The sequence below is a fragment of the Phocoena phocoena genome, chromosome 12 (assembly GCF_963924675.1).
Source record: "Phocoena phocoena chromosome 12, mPhoPho1.1, whole genome shotgun sequence".
Taxonomy (NCBI): Eukaryota; Metazoa; Chordata; class Mammalia; order Artiodactyla; family Phocoenidae; genus Phocoena; species Phocoena phocoena.
The window spans coordinates 80,485,441-80,501,343 of NC_089230.1; the positions used below are offsets into that span (position 1 = coordinate 80,485,441).

Consider the following 15,903-nt stretch of genomic DNA (forward strand, 5'->3'; position numbering starts at 1 on the left):
TAGTAAATATAGGTAAGATAAAATATTAGCAATATAAAACAAGAAAAAATATAAGAACCAAATGAAAATAATACACATTAAAAGTATAACAGCTGATATAAAAGTAGGATATCCATCAAATCAATGATATCTGATTATTCATCAGATACAGCTGATGAATAATCAGTGAGCAGAAAGAGTCAATTGAGGAACTCTCCCAAAGAAATAAATAAAAGACAAAAGAGACAAAAAACATAAAACAAAAAGCTAAGAGAGGGGCTTCCCTGGTGGCACAGTGGTTGGGAGTCCGCCTGCCAATGCGGGGAACACAGGTTCGTGCCCCAGTCCGGGAGGATCCCACATGCCGCGGAGCGGCTGGGCCCGTGAGCCATGGCCACTGAGCCTGCGTGTCCGGAGCCTGTGCTCCACAACGGGAGAGGCCACAACAGTGAGAGGCCTGTGTACAGCAAAAAAAAAAAAAAAAAAATGAAGGGAGAGTATATATTGAAAGGGCAAAAATTCTGTACAACAGCAACATGACCTGGCCAGGGTTGGGGAAGGAGGTGCAGTCAGGGAGACACAAAAAGAATGCATAAGAATATGAGAGCACACTAAAATGCTTGCCTTCTCAGATGAAGATACAAATATTGATAATCTTAAGAAATCAATAAGGATAAATAAATATAAGCACAATTCATGAGTTAAGGGCATCTATCATGGAAATAAAACTAGAATGTGTAACTTCCAAAACCACAGAAAGAATAAAAAGAAACAAAAAGGAAGTCGTCTAAATTTTAAAATATGAAATAAAAAAGCAGAAATAAGTCTTAATTAGAGCAAGGACTAATTTGTAAGTGGGTTAAATAAGCTTATTAAAAGACACTATCAGATTAGATTTAAAAAAACAAAAGCAAAATATAATAATATGCTATCTACAAGATATAGGTAAAACAAAAACTTACAAAAGGTTGAAAATAAAAAGATGGAAAAATATACCAGCCAAGTATATTTGAATCAAAAGAAATCTGGGATAGCAATCTTAATAGCTGACAAAATTTAATGTAAACGTACAGCGAGATATAGAGACAGAGACAAAGAGAGCGTGTGTGTGTGTGTGTATTTGTGTGTGTACACATATATATGGAAGGAAAAATGAAATAATATATTTATTAAGATATTTAGCAAGCTGTAAAATGAAGGATGCTACATTCACTTAAATCAAATGCAAAATGCTACAGACTTTTTAGAATATAATGTGAATTTAAGTGAAGGCAAGAGAAAAAAAGTGACCAATTGGTTTTAAAGGAGTTTTTTTAAAAAAGGAATGAGAAAAGTTTGCTGCATAGACTGAAGAAAAATGTATAATTTTTCTCAAATGGATTGATTTTACAACAAGATGACCAAATTAGCCTATACATATATATCTTTCTTTCTGACTTGTTATTAATCACTGTAGTTAATCAATCAGTGGATGTGGGATATACAGTCTAGATTTCACTGACAAGTACATATAAAGAACTTACAGAGATTGGTTAAAAATGGCAGAGTAGAAAGACGTGCGCTCACCCCCTCTTGTGAGAGCACCAGAATCACAACTAACTGCTGAACAATCATTGACAGGAAGACACTGGAACTCACCAAGAAAGATACCCCACATCCAAAGACAAAGGAGAAGCCACAATGAGAGGGTAGGAGGGGCACAATCACAATAAAATCAAACCCCATAACTGCTGGGTGGGTGACTCACAGACTGGAGAACAGTTATATCACAGAAGTCCACCCACTGGAGTGAAGGTTCTGAGCCACATATTGGGCTTCGCAACCTGGGGATCCAGCAATGGGAGGAGGAATTCCCAGAGAGTCAGACTTTGAAGGCTAGCGGGATTTGATTGCAGGAATTCAACAGGACTGGGGGAAACAGAGACTCCATTCTTGGAGGGCACACACAAAGTAGTGTGCACATCAGGACCCAGGGGGAAGGAACAGTGACCCCATAGGAGACTGAATGAGACCTACCTGCAAATGTTGGAGGGTCTCCTGCAAAGGCGGGGGATGGCTGTGGCTCACCGCTGGGACAAGGACACTGGCAGCAGAAGTTCTGGGAAGTACTCCTTGGCAAGAGTCCTCCCAGAGTCCACCATTAACCCCACCAAAGAGCCTGTAGCCTCCAGTGCTGGGTCACCCAGACCAAACAACCAATGGTGAGGAAACTCAGCCCCACCCCTCAGCAGACAAGCAGGTTAAAGTTTTATTGAGCTCTGCCCAACAGAGCAACACCAAGCTCTAGCTACCACCAGATGCTCCCATCAGGAAGCCTGCACAACCCTCTTAGATAGCCTCATCCACCAGACAGCAGAAGCAAGAATAACTACAATCTTGTAGCCTGTCAGGAGGAACTACAGTCCTGCAGCCTGTGGAATGAAAACGATATTCACAGAAAGACAAACAAAATGAAAAGAAAGAGGACAGGGTACCAGATGAAGGAACAAGATAAAACCCCAGAAAAACAACTAAATGAAGTGGAGATAGGCAACCTTCCAGAAAGAATTCAGAATAATGATAGTGAAGATGATCCAGGATCTCAGAAAAAGAATGGAGGCAAAAACTGAGAAGATGCAAGAAATGTTTAACAAAGACCGAGAAGAATTAAAGAACAAACACCTAGAAGAATTAAAGAACAAACAAACAGAGATGAACAATACAATAACTGAATTGAAAAATGCACTAGAAGGAATCAAGCAGAATAACTGCGGCAGAAGAACGGATAAGTGACCTGGAAGACAGAATGGTGGAAATCACTGGGGCAGAACAGAATAAAGAAAAAGAATGAAAAGAAATGAAGACAGACTAAGAGACAACATTAGACGCACCAACATTTGCATTATATGGGTCCCAGAAGGAGAATAGAGAGAGAAAGGACCCAGGAAAATATCTGAAGAGATTATAGTCAAAAACTTCCCTAACATGGGAAAGGAAATAGCCACCCAAGTCCAGGAAGCACAGAGAGTCCCAGGCAGGGTAAACCCAAGAAGAAACATGCCAAGACACAGGGTAATCAAACTGACAAAAATCAAAGACAAAGAAAAGTTATTAAAAGCAACAAGGGAAAAATGACAACATACAAGAGAACTCCCATAAGGTTAACAGCTGACTTCTCAACAGAAACTCTACAAGCCAGAAGGGCGTGGCATGATATATTTAAAGTGATGAAAGGGAAGAACCTACAACCAAGACTACTCTACCCAGCAAAGATCGCATTCAGATCCAACAGAGAAATCAAAAGCTTTATAGACAAGCAAAAGCTAAGAGAATTCAGCACCACCAAACCAGCTCAAAAAATGCTAAAGGAACAACAAATGCTAAAGGAACTTCTCTAAGTGGGAAACACAAGGGAAGAAAAGGACCTACAAAAACAAACCCAAAACAATTAAGAAAATGGTAATAGGAACATACATATCAATAATTACCTTAAATGTGAATGGATTACATGTTCCAACCAAAAGACACAGGCTCCTAAATGGATACAAAAGCAAGACCCTTATATATGCTGTCTACAAGAGACCCACTTCAAACCTAGGGACAAATACAGACTGAAAGTGAGGGGATGGAAAAAGATATTCCATGCAAATGGAAATCACAAGAAAGCTGCAGTACCAATACTCATACCAGACAAAATAGACTTTAAAATAAAGAATGTTACAAGAGACAAGGAAGGACACTACATAATGATCAAGGGATCAATCCAAGAAGAAGATATAACAATTATAAATATATATACACCCAACATAGGAGCACCTCAATACATAAGGCAAATGCTAACAGCTATAAAAGAGGAAATCAACAGTAACATAGTAATACTGGGGGATTTTAACACCTCACTTACACCAATGGACAGATCATCCAGACAGAAAATTAATAAGGAAACACAGCTGTAAATGACACAACAGACCAGATAGATTTAGTTGATACTTACAGGACATTCAATCTGAAAACAGCAGATTACACTTTCTTCTCAAGTGCACACAGAACATTCTCCAGGATAGATCACACCTTGGGTCACAAATCAAGCCTCAATAAATTTAAGAAAATTGAAATCATATAAAGCATCTTTTCCAACCACAACGCTATGAGATTAGAAATAAATTACAGGGAAAACAATGTAAAAAACACAAACACATGAAAGCTAAACAATACGTAACTAAATAAGCAAGAGATCACTGAAGAAATCAAAGAGGAAATTAAAAAATACCTAGAAACAAATAACAATGAAAACACTATGGTCCAAAATCTATGGGAGGCAGCAAAAGCAGTTCTAAAAGGGAAGATTACAGCAATACAATCCTACCTCAAGAACCAAGAAAAATCTCCAATGAACAATCTAACCTTACACCTAAAGGAACTAGAGAAAGAAGAACAAACAAAACCCAAAGTTAGTAGAAGGAAAGAAATCATAAAGATCAGAGCAGAAATAAGTGAAATAGAAACAAAGAAAACAATAGCAAAGATCAATAACACTAAAAGATTGTTCTTTGAGAAGATAAACAAAATATATAAACCTTTAGCCAGACTCATCAGAAAAAGAGGGAGAGGATTCAAATCAAAAAATCAGAAATGAAAAAGGAGAAGTTACAACAGACACCACAGAAATACAAAGCATCATAAGAGACGACTACAAGCAACTCTATGCCAATAAAATGGACAACCTGGAAGAAATGGACAAATTCTTAGAAAGGTATAACCTTCCAAGACTGAACCAGGAAGAAATAGAAAATATGAACAGACCAATCACAAGTAATGAAATTGACACTGTGATTAAAAATCTTCCAGCAAACAAAAGTCCAGGACCAGATGGCTTCACAGGTGAATTCTATCAGACATTTAGAGAAGAGCTAACACCCATCTTTCTCAAACTCTTCCAAAAACTTGCAGAGGAAAAAAACAGAAGAAAAAAAATTGCAGAGGAAGGAACACTCCCAAACTCATTCTATGAGGCCACCATCACCTTGATACTAAACCAGACAAAGATACCACAAAAAAAGAAAATTACAGACCAATATCGCTGATGAATATAGATGCAAAAATCCTCAACAAAATACTAGGAAACAGAATCCAACAACACAGTAAAAGGATCATACACCATGATCAAGTGGGATTTTTCCCAGGGATGCAAGGATTCTTCCATATATGCCAATCAATCAATGTGATACACCATTTCAATTAACAAATTGAAAAATAAAAACCATATGATCATCTCAATAGATGCAGAAAAGCTTTTAACAAAATTCAACACCCATTTATGATAAAAACTCTCCAGGGAGTGGGCAAAGAGGGAAGCTACCTCAACATAATAAAGCCCATATATGACAGACCCACAGCAAACATCATTCTCAATGGTGAAGAACTGAAAGCATTTCATCTAAGATCAGGAACAAGACAAGGATGTCCACTCTCACCACTATTACTCAACAAAGTTTTGGAAGTCCTAGCCACGGCAATCAGAGAAGAAAAAGAAATAAAAGGAATCCAAACTGGAAAAGAAGAAGTAAAACTGTCACTGTTTGCAGATGACATGATACTATACATAGAGAATCCTAAAGATGCCACCAGAAAACTACTAGAGCCTATCAATGAATTTGGTAAAGTTGCAGCATACAAAATTAATGCACAGAAATCTCTTGCATTCCTATACACTAAAAATGAAAGATCAGAAAGAGAAATTAAGGAAACAATCCCATTCACCATTGCAACAGAAAGAATAAAATACCTAGAAATAAACCTACCTGAGGAGGTAAAAGACCTGTACTCAGAAAACTATAAGACACTGATGAAAGAAATCAAAGATGACACAAACAGATGGAGAGATACACCACGTTGTTGGACTGGAAGAATAAATGTTGTGAAAATGACTATACTACCCAAAGCAATCTACAGATTCAATGCAATCCCTATCAAATTACCAATGGCATTTTTTACAGAACTAGAACAAAAAATCTTAAAATTTGTATGGAGACACAAAAGACTCCAAATAGCCAAAGCAATCTTGAGGGAAAAAAAATGGAGCTGGATGAATCAGACTCCCTGAGTTCAGAATATACTATAAAGCTACACTAATGAACGCAATATGGTACTGGCACAAAAACAGAAATATAGATCAATGGAACAGCATAGAAAAGTCCAGAGATAAACCCACACACCTGTGGTCAACTAATCTATGACAAAGGAGGTAAGGATATACAATGGAGAAAAGACAGTCTCTTCAATAAGTCGTGCTGGGAAAACTGGACAGCTACATGTAAAAGCATGAAATTAGAGCACTCCCTGACACCATACACAAAAAATATACTCAAAATAGATTAAAGCCCTAAATGTAAGATCAGACACTATAAGACTCTTAGAGGAAAACATAGGAAGAACACTCTTTGACATAAGTCACAGGAAGACCTTTTTTGACCTACCTCCTAGAGTAACGGAAATATAAAATAAACAAATGGGACCTAATGAAACTTAAAAGATTTTGCACAGCAAAGGAAACTATAAACAAGATGAAAAGACAACCCTCAGAATGGGAGAAAATATTTGCAAATGAATCAATGGACAAAGGATTAATCTCCAAAATATATAAACAGCTCATGTAGCTACATATTAAAAAAAAACAAACAACCCAATCAAAAAATGGGCAGAAGACCTAAATAGACAATTCTCCAAAGACGACATACAGATGGCCAAGAAGCACATGAAAAGCTGCTCAACATCACTAATCATTAGAGAAATGCAAATCAAAACTACAATGAGGTATCACCTCACACCAGTTAGAATGGGCATCATCAGAAAATCTACAAACAACAAATGCTGGAGAGGGTGTGGAGAAAAGGGAACCCTCTTGCACAGTTGGTGGGAATGTAAATTGATACAGCCACTATGGAGAACAGTATGGAGGTTCCTAATAAACTAAAAATAGAATTACCATATGACCCAGCAATTCCACTCCTGGGCATGTACCCAGAGAAAACAGTAATTCAAAAAGACACATGCTGGGAGGGAGAGGCAAGAGGGAGGAGATATGGGGACATATGTATACATATAGCTGATTCACTTTGTAATACAGCAGAAACTAATACAACATTGTAAAGAAATTATACTCCAATAAAGATGTTAAAAAAAAAAGACACATGCACCCCAACGTTCATTGCAGCACTATTTACAATAGCCAGGTCATAGAAGCAACGTAAATGCCCATCGACAGACAAATGGATAAAGAAGATGTGGTACATGTACACAATGGAATTTTAGCCACAAAAAGGAACAAAATTGGATCATTTGTAGAGACATGGATGGACCCAGAGACTGTCATACAGAGTTAAGTTAGTCAGAAGGAGAAAAACAAATGTCACATATTAATGCATATACGTGGAATCTAGAAAAATGGTACAGATGAACCAGTGTGCAAGGCAGAAATAGAGACACAGATGTAGAGAACAAACATGTGGACACCAAGGGGGGAAAGAGGGGGGTTGGGAGGGAGGGATGAATTGGGAGATTAGGATTGACATATATACACTAATGTATAAAATAGATAACTAATAAGGACCTGCTGTATAAAAATAAAATGAAATTCAAAACAAAAGAGCTTACAAATAAAAATGAAATGACTAAGGAATAGGTGATTAGTTTATATAACACTAGATGTTCATATATTTCTTGGTTTGTAAGTTTTCTGCAGGCTAACATGATTTTTCACTCCCTCAATATACTGCAAATTCCTGATTCAATGGGGACTGTAATTATTTATAACCATTATATACAACCAAAATAGAAAGTACTTCATAATTACCTAAAGCTCTCTCCAATGTCATTCAGAATTGTACAAGTCCATCTCCTAGTACTTTCTCAAGAGTCTTCAGTTAAAATACAGTATGAAAATGAGGGAAGACTCTAAGTGGCATTTCTCATGTAAGACAGCAAAGACACTTGACCACAATAGCCTCTTTCCAACATTAACAACTGGAATGCAGATCCTTTTCATTCAGAAGCTTTACTGATTACTGACTTATGCTTGAAAAGGAACTAATGAAATTTCCTTTAGATACCTGAAGTAACACAAAGTCTCTTTTTTTTTTTTTGCGGTATGCGAGCCTTTCACTGTCGTGGCCTCTCCCGTTGCAGAGCACAGGCTCCGGACGCGCAGGCTCAGCGGCCATGGCTCACGGGCCCAGCCGCTCCGCGGCATGTGGGATCTTCCCGGACCGGGACACGAACCCGTGTCCCCTGCATCGGCAGGCGGACTCTCAACCACTGCGCCACCAGGGAAGCCTCCACTTTTTTTCTCTTTTAATGTGTATTTTTGTAATGAGAAAATAGCTAAACTCACATTTTCCATTGTAATATCGTTTGAGACATTCATCAGATTCACACTTTTGTCGACAGCTACAATCCCAACTATTGAGTTTGGCTGCGCCACAGTGATCCTAAGAGAGACTCTCTCAGATGGTTCAGCATTGGCTTTACTCCAAAATAGCTGTATCTAAGAAAGGGAGAAAACAGGATTGATACATTACACTTTTTCAAAGCATTTCTTACGTCTTACCAATAGCAGATCAATGACAAAATCTAGCAAAGATTCTACATTTACCTTGGCCCGGGGACCATTCTAAAACCATACACAGGCCTTCTCCAGGGAAAGGAGTGAAAAGAAACCTCATCCCCACAGTGTCGGCCAGTCATGGAACCTCTCACTGTGGCATAAATCAGAGTTTTCCTTCACTTCTCTACCCTTTCTCCACCTCCCACCCCACAGCCGCCAGCCAGTGCTGAAGAGAAGACACTGTCTGGCGTACGTGAGGAGGGCCAGTATTCAAGAGGGGGGACAGGAAAGAGGAAAGAAGCTGCCAGTGCCTGCACACTGGCCTCCTGGACTCAGAAGTGAGTGCGTACAAGTGAGAGCCCCGGGGACTCCCAGAACTGGCTGGTCTGCGCAGGGGTGTCTTTCCCCAGGACGAGGGCATCAGACCAACACCAGTCAGGCCCCATGCTCTGTGCCTCCGTGGCCGCCTGAACTTCCTCTGTCATTACACTCAGCAAAGCACAGTCCTACCTGTACTTCTTAAAGACCAACCATCCTCTCATCCCGGCTGAACCCAATGGCTTTGTTATAAGGCCTCTTCCTACTAGGAACGTTCATCTTGCCCAGCTCTGTTTCAACAATCCCTCGCCCCAGTGACTGTACCACCTGATCAAGATGGCCTTCATGTCCCCCTCAGCTTGCCTGAACTTTAGAAACAGGCTTCTTCCTGACATTAAGCACCTAATTTCCCTTTTCTTAAAAAATGTGCAATTGTTAATGTTTTCTCTGTCCCTTTGAGATGTAAATCTTCTCCCGGCTTCCAGCCAGTTTTACTAGCAGGAATGTCTCTCTCAAAGACCTGGGAGCCATCCTTTTGAAGTGTCATCATCAAGAAAGAGCCCTGATTGATCTCCCAGTCTCTGTAGAGGAATAGAAGCCTAACTTATAAACTCCAGTTACCAAACCAGATGGCCTAATCACGCAGACCAACCCCTCCCCCAGGGTCTCCCAGTACTTTTCCATTAACTCACACCAGTGCTTAAAAACCCTCCTGCCTTTTGTTTCAGTGGAGTTGAGTTCAGTCTCTCTCCCCTATTGCAAATGTCTTGAACAAAGTCTTCCTTGCCTGTTTAACTTGTCTGATGCCATCTTTCTTTCACATGCCTCTTGAGCCATTGTATCTAGTTTACTCTTCTCCACTTATATCTTAAATGAGTTAAAGAGAAAGAATACCTTTCCTTACCCCTTGTTTAAGGTAACTCAGTTTGCATCATATGCAAACTTTGCACTTCTCATTCTTTTTTCTGCACGTCAGTGACCCCCTGGCTCCAACCTGCACTTCTGTGTGGATGATTTCTAAAACTACATCTCTCGCCCCTTCCACATCTCATTCATTTATTCCACAGTCATTACTGAACATCAACGAAGATTCATTAATGTTCTTGTGTTGAAACATATTTTATTTCCAAATATGCAGTTTCTTTCAGAGTAAATGTGGTAAACATTATCATATAAAAATGGAAGACTTATCTTTGCAAACACAACTGAAACTAATTTCTTGTCTCTCATATCTAAGAAATTTCTTGGAAGTTATTTATACAGTCTGCTTCCTCAAAGCCTTTACACAGCAACTTTTTTTAGAACCTGCTCTCACTTTCAGAGATGTGTGCCTCTATGTTTAAGCCTTACTCCTACTTTAAAATTCACCTTTCTCAGACAAATACCATATGCTAACACATATATATGGAATTTAAGAAAAAAAATGTCATGAAGAACCTAAGACAGGGTAAGACAGGAATAAAGACACAGACCTACTAGAGAACGGACTTGAGGATATGGGGAGGGGGAAGGGTGAGCTGTGACAAAGTGAGAGAGAGGCATGGACATATATACACTACCAAACGTAAGGTAGATAGCTAGTGGGAAGCAGCCGCATAGCACAGGGAGATCAGCTCGGTGCTTTGTGACCGCCTGGAAGGGTGGGATAGGGAGGGCGGGAGGGAGGGAGACGCAAGAGGGAAGAGATATGGGAACATATGTATATGTATAACTGATTCACTTTGTTATAAAGCAGAAACTAACACACCATTGTAAAGCAATTATACTCCAATAAAGATGTTAAAAAAAAAATTCACCTTTCTCAGGGAATTAATGGAGTCACTAGAAGTCAAAAATTGTGCTCTGAAACTGACAGAATACAGCACTGCCTTTTAAAAAATTCTTTTCATAAGACAGAAAATAGAAGTTTGTATTATATTTTGACAGTCAAAGTTAGAGTTAACAGTTCTCTATAAAAAAGGCATGGATGACAACTGTTACTTCTTAAAATTTTAACAGATTCAGGGGGAAAATGCTACCAGAACTGTATTCTACAAATCACTACTTGAAAATAATGATGATTGGGGACGTCCCTGGTGGCGCAGTGGATAAGACTCTGCGCTCCCAATGCAGGGGGCCCGGGTTCGATCCCTGGTCAGGGAACTAGACCCCACATGCATGCTGCAACTAAGAGTTTGCATGCCACAACTAAAGAGCCCATGTGCTGCAACTAAGAAGCCAGTGAGCCACAACGAACGAGCCCTGGAGCTGCAACCAAGGAGCCCACCTGCCACAACTAAGACCTGGCGCAACCAAATAAATATTAAAAATAATAGTAATAATAATAATGATTATTTTGCTTCAGAGGTCCTGAGACGGCAGCAGCCTTTAGTGAGAACAATGGCTCATTTTAATATGTATGAGAAAATTGAACTCCACCTGTCAATCTTGCAATCTGGTTACTTCTCAGAGTTGGGGCCCAGGAGTGTTTCCTACACAAGCTACACACCTTTGGTGATAAAAAATCACTGCTGTGTGTGGAGACAAAACTCCACAGAGATCTCCACGTGCAAAGCAGCCAAGCTCATTGTAAATTTGTCCTGGGTTAGTTTCCAGACTGATGAAATGGATAAACCAAAGCCCAGCTCTGCTTCCACACATCACTGCAGATGCCTCACTCCCTCCTACACCCCTCACTTCACTCCCACACAAATAGCAACACCACACATATATTGCCATTGGAATTCCATGCCAGAGCAATATTGACTCCCCCATTTGGGAAATCCTGAAAGAGCCTGGATTTGAATTAAAGTCTTAAAGCCAAGAACCATGACTTACAAAGAAGACGCACAGTGTCCAATAATTCCACAGGTGAAAACAGATACACAGTAATTAAATATGAAGAGGTTTATCCATAGCTCTAGAAATGAATATAAATTTCTAACCAATTTGGTTTCATGACACTTTTCTAAAGAAATATTACATTTCTCAGACTTTGCTAATATGAAGTTTTCTTTTAAATATCATTACCTTAAATCTTACCTTATTTTTAAAAACAAGCTGAACAGGAACTTTCAGAACGTCATTTATAATTTCCCCATCGTCTTCAATATAATACACAATGATACAGGCTTTTGGAGCCCAAGAATTTTCTGGTGTTAAGGAAAAAGTTGTTGCATTTTGCTTGCCTACAGCCACTAGCTGTCCCCTGGACACTACCTGAAAAGAAGAGTACATGAGTTTTATTTTATGTTAAAGCTAGTGAGAGTCTCAATGGCAGCTATGTTTATCATAATTTTAAGCATACATGCAAATTCTTGACTTAAAGCAACTTCAAATCCTTTTTGAACACACACACACACAAAAGTAAACCTCCCTGACCAACACAGAGAGTACACGCTGGTAATTAGAAAAGGATAAGATAAAGCAACCGTGATTGAGCCAACAGCAGCTTGATGGTCAAGAATCTATTTCTGAGTGGAAGGGATGCAGAGCACCACTGAGAGAGCTAGATTAGCAAAACTACAATTTATGGGGAGCATTTTTATTTGTTTTTGTTTTCCTTATGTTTTATAATTTTCTATAATGAACATACGTGGCTTATCTCATAGAATTTTAAATTTTAAACAAAATGCAAGATTTCATTATTCATCTTAAACTGGAAATGCAAATATGGGTGAAGAAAGAAAAAAAGTTTGATTTCAATATGAAAAGGACAGCTTAAAAAGGCGTGAGGCTGATTTGTAGCAACGTGGATGGACCTAGTATGATAATATACTAAGTGAAGTAAGTCAGAAAGAGAAATTCAAATACCATATGATATCACTTATATGTGGAATCTAAAATACGACACGAACTTATCTACAAAACAGAAACAGACTCACAGACACAGAGAACAGACTTGTGGTTGTCAGTTGGGAAGGTAGAGGAGGGATGAATTGGGATTAGCAGATGCAAACTATATATATATAGGATGGATAAACAACAATGTCCTACTATATAGCACAGGGAACTATATTCAATGTCCTATAATAATCCATTGTGGTAAAGGAAAAAAATGTAAAATTTTGCAAAGTAAATTTATATATAACTTAGATATAAAAAACTCTGCAAGAGGGACTTCCCTGGTGGCACAGTTGTTAAGAATCCGCCTGCCAATCCAGGGGACACGGGTTCAAGCCCTTGTCCAGGAAGATCTCACATGCTGCGGAGCTACTAAGCCCGTGCGCCACAACCACTGAGCCTGCGCTCTAGAGCCTGTGAGCCACAACTACTGAGCCTGTGTGCCACAACTATTGAAGCCTGCGCACCTAGAGCCCATGCTCCACAACAAGAGAAGCCACCGCAATGAGAAGCCCACGCACCGCAACGAAGTGTAGCCCTTGCTCGCTGCAACTAGAGAAAGCCCGTGCCCAGCAGCCAAAAATAAATAAATTTATAAAAGAAAAAAAAGAAAACTGTAAGAACAGATGTAAATATTACATATTGTGCCTGTATAACATACAATACATTAAAATATAATCGTTTCTTTTAAGTGTGAGGCTGAATTTTAAAAATCAGTAAGTTCAGTTTCAAATTCAGGTAGACATTATTTCAGACGATTCTACAATAGATCATAAATTTAGATTCTGTAAGAGATTACCATATAGCTAAACTCCTTCAACTGCTTGTTGCCACTAACCACCAGCTCAAAAGGTGATCCCGCCTAGAAAAAAAATATTTTAATTAATATATACGTATCAGTGGCAAGACAGCCCAATTATAATTAACAAGTGATTGTAATCATTACCTTTATATTTTCATCTCTTGTTTTTAGCTGGATGTACGTTTTACTAGGAGACTTAAACATATCATGAACAGCCATGCTACTCACAGTATCAAGAAAAGAGGCCTATAACAAAAGAAAAGGCAACCATGAAGTTTCATCTTTAGAAACACCTTGATAAAGGATGTTACCTGCTGGACAATCGGTGAAAGGCAAATTCACTTTCACTTTTCTTCACGCAGGAAACAATACATTCCCCAGACATGGCATCTTCATCATTTTACAGCTTATACTATAAAGAAGGGGATAGCTGTAAATGTGTAAAATGGTCTTCATGGTCATAATCTAAGAGGAAAAAAGTATGGCCGGTCCTAACTTAATTCCGAAACAAAGGTGTATTATCAGGAAACACTGAAAGAAAGAAGGAAATGGAAAAGGAATCCTTTCCCCCACAATACAGAACTCAACTATAAGCAAGAAATCATATCAGCTCACTCAATCTACCACTGGTGAGAGAAAAACTCAGAGGCCACACTGACAGGGCTGAGTGACCACGAGAAAGGGAGCGGGAATGGCTGGGGGCCTCAGTCCAGCAAAGGAGTGTAAATGTAAAAAACATATTCCCCTTTGATCTCAGCTCCTGCCAAAACACCATTTCAAATGACTGAAAATCACCTAGACTGGGAGTTTGGGGGCTTCTCCGTCATCTCTTCGGATCACTATTTTACCTTGCTCTTCAAAATGAATTTACAAGGAAGCATTCAGTCTAATTCTCAGTTACTATCATTAAATCACTTTTTAACCCTTTCCCCCCTTCTTTTAAAATAAAAATGTGTCCACTTCCTGTGTACCAAAGTGACCTCCCAACAGGTTGAGTGCCTACCACAAGATGACAATTTTAAGGTTGCTGCGGTAACATAATGATGGGAAACAGATGGCACCTTCAACTGTAGCTCGCTGGAATCGTCCAGGATTGGGAATTCAATCTTGAAGATTCCATTTGGGGGGACAGTATGATTTACGATCTGGACAGTCCCTGTGTCCTGGTTTCTACCATCCCATCTGTTCCAGTACTCGGTATAGTTTGTCTGCGTCACCGTCATGACTACATTATTTCTTCTTTCTTCAGGAGTCAGTTGATTGCCATCAGAACGGGTTACCTTCACCTAATTGTCAAAAGAAAACATTTTGAAATCAGGCAAACAAGAGAAGCAAAGGATTCAAGTTTCGTTGAATCCAGTTTCCATCTGTGCTGTTCCCATGAAACTGAACTCTCAAAAATCATCGGCAGCCCCCTAACCTCCAGGTTCCGTGGTCTCTCTGGGCGGCCTCCCCTCCCGTCTGGCTGTTATGCCTCCTGTTGCCTTCCACGGCTCCACAATCACCTCTTTCACTGCATACCCCTCTTCCTACATCCTCTCGGTGTCCTTTTTTATCCCACTTCCCTCTCCCTAAATGTGGGAATTTGTCAAAGCCTCATTATCATTTACCCTCAAAGGTCTCAGCACTCCTGCTGCCATCCTGATCTGGCTCTGGAGCTCATACTCAACACCTCCAACCCCCTGCAGGAAATTTCTACTTGTACATCCCTGTCATCTCAAATTCAGTACATCTAAAGGTGAGAAACCGCCTCGCCTTTCCTATTTTTGCTAATCCCACAATTCCGTCAGACTTAGCATCTCTGAATTTCCCTTCCCTCTCCCCACCTTCCAAATCCAATGCACACCAAGTCTTACATCTCTTACATGCTCTCCACCCAGAGTCAGCTGCGCAAGCCTCCTGCTGGCCTCGTTCCCCGGGCTGCTGCCCCACTCCTGCACACAGACCCCACCAGTCCCCCTGGAACGCTGCTTTCGCCACACCCCTCCCACGTTCATAAGGACCAAGATCTTCACTGCTTAGAGCATGTGAGACACGGAGGACCCTCTGCAATCCCCAAGCTTCGCCTCCTGCTTTCTCTCTGACCTTTCCTGGACACGAGCTCTCTGCTGTCACTGCCCCGGTCCAGTCACTGTCACCTGAAGGCACCCTGGCTTGCCAACCAAAGCTCTCGCCTTGTGTAGACATCTCAGCTCATCTCGTTCCCCACCCACACGTCCCAACACTGAAAATGCTGCAGATCTTGTAACAAATAACCTAAATCTTCTGCTTCTCCATAAAGCATCCCTGAGTGACCCCCATCCCTGTCCTACAGCCAGTTCCTCCTCCCGGAACTCTCTTTGTTTCCCTCTATTCATTTGCAAGTTACCATTTGCAGATTCCTGGGGGTTTTCTTAACTAC

At 39.9% G+C, this 15,903-nt stretch overlaps 1 protein-coding gene across 1 annotated transcript in view; it reads right to left on the reverse strand.

The window, feature by feature from the left end:
• CD109 (CD109 molecule) overlaps window positions 1-15,903 on the reverse strand; it is a 113,073-nt gene that overhangs the window by 42,541 nt on the left and 54,629 nt on the right. The window contains exons 11-15 of the mRNA XM_065888660.1: window positions 14,564-14,788; window positions 13,647-13,748; window positions 13,500-13,562; window positions 11,900-12,076; window positions 8,348-8,500 (exon numbers count right to left, since the gene is read on the reverse strand). Of these exons, the coding sequence (XP_065744732.1) occupies window positions 8,348-8,500; window positions 11,900-12,076; window positions 13,500-13,562; window positions 13,647-13,748; window positions 14,564-14,788 (720 nt within the window). The remainder of the gene's footprint in view (window positions 1-8,347; window positions 8,501-11,899; window positions 12,077-13,499; window positions 13,563-13,646; window positions 13,749-14,563; window positions 14,789-15,903) is intronic.